At 40.8% G+C, this 6,325-nt stretch overlaps 2 protein-coding genes across 2 annotated transcripts in view; one reads left to right on the plus strand and one right to left on the minus strand.

The window, feature by feature from the left end:
- Positions 1-3,688, minus strand: part of LOC124640943 (diacylglycerol kinase eta) — a 178,209-nt gene extending 174,521 nt beyond the window's left edge. Inside the window, exon 1 of the mRNA XM_047178924.1 lies at positions 3,440-3,688. Within this exon, the coding sequence (XP_047034880.1) occupies positions 3,440-3,577 (138 nt within the window). The 5' untranslated portion in view covers positions 3,578-3,688. The remainder of the gene's footprint in view (positions 1-3,439) is intronic.
- Positions 3,689-4,158: 470 nt separating this feature from the next.
- LOC124640961 (tubulin beta-4B chain-like) lies at positions 4,159-5,737 on the plus strand. Its single transcript, XM_047178948.1, has 2 exons — positions 4,159-4,350; positions 4,454-5,737. Exons 1-2 carry the CDS (start codon positions 4,294-4,296, stop codon positions 5,735-5,737), a joined length of 1,341 nt encoding a protein of 446 aa, XP_047034904.1. The 5' UTR covers positions 4,159-4,293.
- Positions 5,738-6,325: the final 588 nt, after the last annotated feature.

Here is a 6,325-nt window from a genome sequence, read left to right on the forward strand (position 1 = left end):
AAAATTCATAGAAAAATTGAATTTAACCGTTACTATAACTTTAGTCATTACTTTGACTTTTACTTTGGCTTTAACTTTTGATGAAGAAACTGGCTGTAAATCTCTGTCTCTGTAAAACACCATATTGTAAGTCATGTAAGCATAAATTTATAGTAACGATATTGGAGTATTTATTCACACTGGTGAATCTAATACATTTTCACCAACCACTCCTGAAATATGAGTAAAAGTGGACGTAAAACTTTACGCTTATAATCCTCAAATAAGAACGAAGACATCGTGAACTCATTTTTATTTAATACCAAAATAAAAGAGCCTTGTTCAACGGAACATATACGTTATAGTAAATCAATTAATGTCACAACGCACTACTTCGCACTTTTGGACGAAAGCCAACGAGTACACGGATACGTAACACGACTTGCGTAGGTGTGTGTGTGCGTGTAAGTGTGTGTGTATACGCGCGGTCATTGCTCTCGCGAATCGTAAAATAAGCATTAAACTTTAAGATTTTATTTAGTCTGTTCAATTTTTGTTTGGATTATAGCTTAATTTTTATGATGTATTTTATGTAATTTTTAATGAGACCTAAATTGGTATTGAATCTTTCTTTTCTCTATGCTACCTTTTACATTTTTTGATCGATTTATGTAACCGTGTAACCGAATCGATAACGGTAACGATAGATTTTTACAATTTGAAAACCAGGCTGTTTTATCAATTACAATGCTGAGCTTCTTGGTTTGTTTTTCCCGAATTTCTTGTAGCCAATGATAGCAAAGAAAAAGGTTTAAGCATTTAGGTAGGACTTGGACAAACTGTGCAAAAATACGACATCACAGCGATGAACAAAATGGCGATGCAATTTGACCCGTCCACAGTCCGTATCTGTCCACAGGTATAATACAGGCATACTACGGAAATACTACTTCATCGTCCCCCCTTTTTCAGAAACCCCCATTCCAATACCTACTCTATTCTCTACAATATAAGGTTGAAATTCCAATGCAATACCAAACTCATTGTCACCACTTCAGATAGAAGACGGATAGTTCCTTTTTTTCTATTTTGTAATTAGATTCCCCGACGTGAATACGTAATTTTAATTGGATTGGGATTACTGATCTCTAATTGGAATACGATGGACTAAGCTTTTAAGTGGTTGTTCCTGGAAATTGGTTCAGGATTTTTTTTAGTAATGGGTTTAAAAGGTTTTCACATAATTAAGCTATGACTACTGTCATACTCGTATGTGTTCTTTCAGGCAGGGTAAACTACAGATCCCTGTTTTCCTATGGACGTGGATTGATAAAACCTGGACCATAGGAGAGCTAGGATAGGATAGCGAGAAACTGCTAGGTGGAATGACTGTTTCTTTTGATTCGATTTCGCGGCCTAGTATAGTACCAAGAACGTAAGGTAAGGTAAGTATAGGTATACAGTAAGAAATCATATACTGACATGCCCTAACCGCAGTTTGTCATAAAAGGTTATCGATCATTTACTAATTACTAAACTGGTGGTTTCTAGTTTAATTAATCAAGCGTAATTGAATACTGCCTGTATATACCTCCCCCGTATTATGAAGTAGGTAAGTATATTTGATAATTTGAAAAAGCACTTATGTAAATTGGTTTCACGTCCAAACCTATTCAGGCGAAGTTAATAGAATTTTTTGAAATAATATTACGTGTTCTTCCGTTCCCAAATAGAACCACAAAAACTAAGACGGAAATTGGCACAAAAAAGTTGGGAAAATATCTCCTTTTCAATTAATTGTGAGCTCAAATAAGTAAGAGTGAAATGGAGTATTTTTTTTAGGTTGAAGAAGATTTTTTAATGGAATTTATATTTTCGTATACCTAATATAAAGAAGCGACTAGATTGGTGATAAATAAACAAAAATACAAGGCTCCCTGTGCCTACCTGTTAATGTTACAAATGCAAAAATAACTCTGTCTGTTCGTCCGGTTTCATGCCTAAACTATTAAACCTATTTAAATGGAATTTGGTAAATAGGTAGTCTAGAGCCTTAGACAGGACATAGGCTACTTTTCATCTTTGTGCGGGAAGTAATTCCCTAGGGAATCGCAGAGAACAGCTAGTATATAAAGGCAATATTGCTATGCTTTACATACAAACAGACCTCTTTACAAATGAGAATCGAACCAGGGATGTGTGTCATGACAGGCACACAAAACCGTAACAGTCAAAAGATTGACAGCTACCGGACATCCGTGGCCGGACGCGGCAAAACGCAGGGTGCCCATAATGCTGACAGTTGAGAGACTGTACTGACAGCTGACATTTCTAACATGTGATAACGTAGTTTGTGTAAGATAGTGGATGTGGCATAGTAGTTTGGAAATTAGGTTACGTCTTATGCAATGTCTTATGTGTAAATATGTGTGAGGTAAATAATAGTACCTCTAATTTGCCTTGAAACGCATCCTACAATAGGTAGACATTTATATGTAATAAAACCTGATTTAAATATTAGCATCTTGCTCATTCTTATATATCATGCAAAATACGACAAATTAACTAATTTAGAACATGGAACGACTCCATGGTAATTCGAGCCGGCGATAAATTGACCCTTTGCATACATAAATTGTAGGTACATACGAAAACGCAATCCATTAGCAGATAAGTAGTTAGTTCGGCAAAACCGCGTTTATATGCAAATATTGGCAACCGCCACGGATCGATACCATCAAATAAGGCCAACCAATAAGTTAAATTATAAAGGTTGCCTATTATTTTCAAATAATGGACATTTCTCACATAAAACACACAAATGCTGCCATTCTAATACCATAATTGTACTACGTCTGTATCAAAATGGGCTAACACAATTTAATTAAATGGACAAAAGAAAAGCTTTTACTAGAAAAGCTCTCGGCAATCAGTCTTCCTAACTGAACAATATTTTACCGCCAAAATCCATGGCGCTCTTATTGGCTCAAGCGATTTATCATCGTGTCGAAAACTAACGCGGACAACAAAAATAGAACGCCCACTCAAACTTGTGAAGATATTTTGACGAAATATTAAATAAACTGGAGTAAATTATTTGTATTTAATAACAAATGCATTGTTTCAAGCATCGCTCAGTTCGTTGAACCACCTGTCGGAGTACGTAAAGAAGATCAATAAATAGGTATGAAGGATCAACTTTATCCTGGGGAAATCATTGTCACCGTACGCTCCCCTCGCTCCACGCTACGCCTCCCCAAATAGGTCAAACTCCACATCTCATTACTTGAGCACACAAAATTTAATACCGTCGCTAAACAAACATTATGACTTGAAAAATTGATCTTCGAAAATTGGGTCTGGGCACATGGAGCCCCCCTTCCCCGCTCGTTTGACAGTTGGCACGCCCAAGCCCAAACAACAGCTCCTTTAATGATTGTGTCAGCAGGATGGTACTCACTAGTCTCCCGACGCACTTGCTTGTTGATATCCTCCGCAGCAGCCTCTTCCTCTCCGTGTCATTGTCGCTGTCCGTGCTATCCTCACAATAACCTGGTTTTTTCTCTTCCGCGCTCGCATTCCCACCGGCCACTGACATCACTCCACGGTCGTTCGCACACCACACACACGGCACTCATTAAACACAACTACATCATACAGGATAAGCTAATAATTTACATTGTATAAACGATTCGCTATCTCGGTGACATTTCACGCGAGCGCCATGACAATAGTGACAGTACGCCGCCGCTGAAAACAAAACAACCCCACTGGACCACTCGGGACATCTGACGGGGGAACGATGAACTTTTCGCTACGTCTTATGTATTCTCGTAAAAAGGACAGTTGACTGAAATGTGTTTCACCGCTTTGTGTTAGTTCGTGAAAATGTTATGAGATGGCAGTTTAGTCTTGTATTGTGAAAATTATGCTATTTATTCTTGTTGGGTAGTTAAGTAAATCTTTGAATATTTCAGGTGCATTAATATAAATGTATAAACTTAGTATTGAAAAAGGCACTTACTGAATATGGGAATCGCACCAGCAGTTACGTTTGTTTCATAAAAACTTTGAATAGCATGGTAATATTCTAGAATTTCATTTCAAAATTCTAGGACGTCAAAAATGCCATTTCTGATTTCACTTTTCTGAAATCCGACGTAAAATGCACACGGTGTAATTTTTGCGTAGAGATTTTTTTTACTTTTTTTTATTAGTTTTTAAGCTAATGTTAAGCATCAATTTTTTGAACAAGTTTCGATAATTTTATACGATAAATTGACAAGTATTTTACCTGCACGATAAATTTCCAAGATGAGGGAGATCATTAACCTTCAGGTTGGTTCGTGCGGGAACCAGATTGGCGGAAAGGTGAGTTGATCTCTCCAGGTTCCACTGTAGATTGTTGTGATGGCGTTTCCAAGATATGGCTCCTTGTTTTTTACATTGTTTCTCAATAAACCCTTTTTCACAGTTCTGGGAGGTGATCTCTGACGAGCACGGGATCGACCCGAGCGGGTGCTACCACGGCGACTCCGATCTCCAACTAGAACGCATCAACGTGTACTACAATGAAGCGTCCGGCGGCAAGTACGTCCCCCGCACCATCCTGGTGGACCTCAAGCCTGCGACTATGGACGCCGTGCGCTCCGGCCCCTTCGGCTGCCTCTACAGGCCGGACAACTTCGTTTATGGACAAAACGGTGCCGCGAACAACTGGGCACGAGGCCATTACACCGAAGGTGTGGAGATCCTAGAGTCCTGCCTCGATGTAGTCCGCAGAGAAGCAGAGGGCTGCGATTGTTTGCAAGGCTTCCAAGTATCACACTCACTTGGCGGCGGCACTGGCTCCGGCCTCGGCACACTCCTTATCAACAGAATACGCGAAGAGTATCCCGACAGAATCATCCTGACATTCTCTGTATTTCCGAGTCCGCGAGTCTCGGACTGCGTAGTGGAGCCGTACAATACGACGCTGGCGGTGAACCAGCTGGTTGAGAACACCGACCACACGTTCTGTCTCGACAACGAAGCGCTGTACGACATCTGCTTCAGGACGCTGAAGCTCACCACACCAACGTATGGCGATTTGAACCATCTTATCTGTGCCACCATGTCCGGCATCACGACTTGCTTGCGCTTCCCGGGTCAGCTCAACGCGGACCTAAGGAAGCTCGCCGTAAACATGGTGCCGTTCCCACGGTTACACTTCTACACCCCCGGCTTCGCGCCGCTAACGTCACGGGGTGCCCAACAATACAGAGCGCTGACCGTACCCGAATTAACACTTCAAATGTTTGACGCTAAGAACATGATGGTCGCCTGCGACCCGAGACACGGCAGATACCTGACCGTGGCCACGATATTCAGAGGGCGAATGTCCATGAAGGAGGTCGATGAGCAACTTGTGAATATCCAGAACAAGAACAGCACATACTTCGTGGAATGGATTCCTAATAACTGCAAGATTGCGGTCTGCGACATCCCGCCACGAGGGCTGAAGATGGCGTCGACTTTCATTGGCAACACAACAGCTATCCAGAGCATATTCAAGAGGATAGCGGAACAGTTCGTGGCCATGTTCAGGAGGAAAGCTTTCCTACACTGGTACACTGGTGAGGGTATGGACGAAATGGAGTTCACGGAAGCTGAGAGCAACATGAACGACCTGGTGTCCGAGTACCAACAGTACCAGGACGCGACAGCAGATGACGAAGGGGAGTTTGACGAAGAAGCGGAAGGAGAGGGTGTAGAATAGCAATTAAGATTTGGTTATGTGTTTGTGTATGTCCTTGTGTATGTCCCGAATAAAACAAAATCTATAATCATAACCTACTTGTTTCATTATAGAGCAGTTATTGCGTTAAAATAATAATGAATCGTTGAATCACTTTCGATGGCAGAGGCGATGTCGATGTCATTGACTTTCAATGACATTCCACGTGCCTCGTTTGGTCTTTTTTTCGACGGTATTGAGGGTCATACCTATTCTAGCTAAACCCTCCTAGGGGTATCTTCTGGTAGTACCACACCTTTCGATGGCATAGAGGGAGACCCTCTCGAGCCTTAGCTCGTTTGTTGCCCGTGGTACTACCAATAGTACTACCAGTATTACCACGGGTAAATTTTTCTTCCCGTAGTACTAACAAGCAGTCTGGTAGTACCACGGGCAAGAAAAAACTACCCGTGGTACTACTGTCAATATTTTTGTTTTTTTCAACCCTTTGTTGTCACAGTTGATATTGTCATCCTAGAAAGAGAATTGAAATATATATTTTTTTTTATGTGGATATTGTATTTTGGTACTATTTCGTAAATCTGGTAGTTGTGAAATTTTTCATTGCTC

This window comes from Helicoverpa zea, chromosome 2 (genome assembly GCF_022581195.2).
Source record: "Helicoverpa zea isolate HzStark_Cry1AcR chromosome 2, ilHelZeax1.1, whole genome shotgun sequence".
Lineage (NCBI taxonomy): Eukaryota > Metazoa > Arthropoda > Insecta > Lepidoptera > Noctuidae > Helicoverpa > Helicoverpa zea.

Coding starts and splice junctions, on each gene's coding strand:
- LOC124640961 (XM_047178948.1), top strand. CDS start 4,294: ATGAGGGAGATCATTAACCTTCAGGTTGGTTCGTGCGGGAACCAGATT. Junction 4,351..4,453: donor GGAACCAGATTGGCGGAAAG/GTGAGTTGATCT, acceptor CCTTTTTCACAG/TTCTGGGAGGTGATCTCTGA.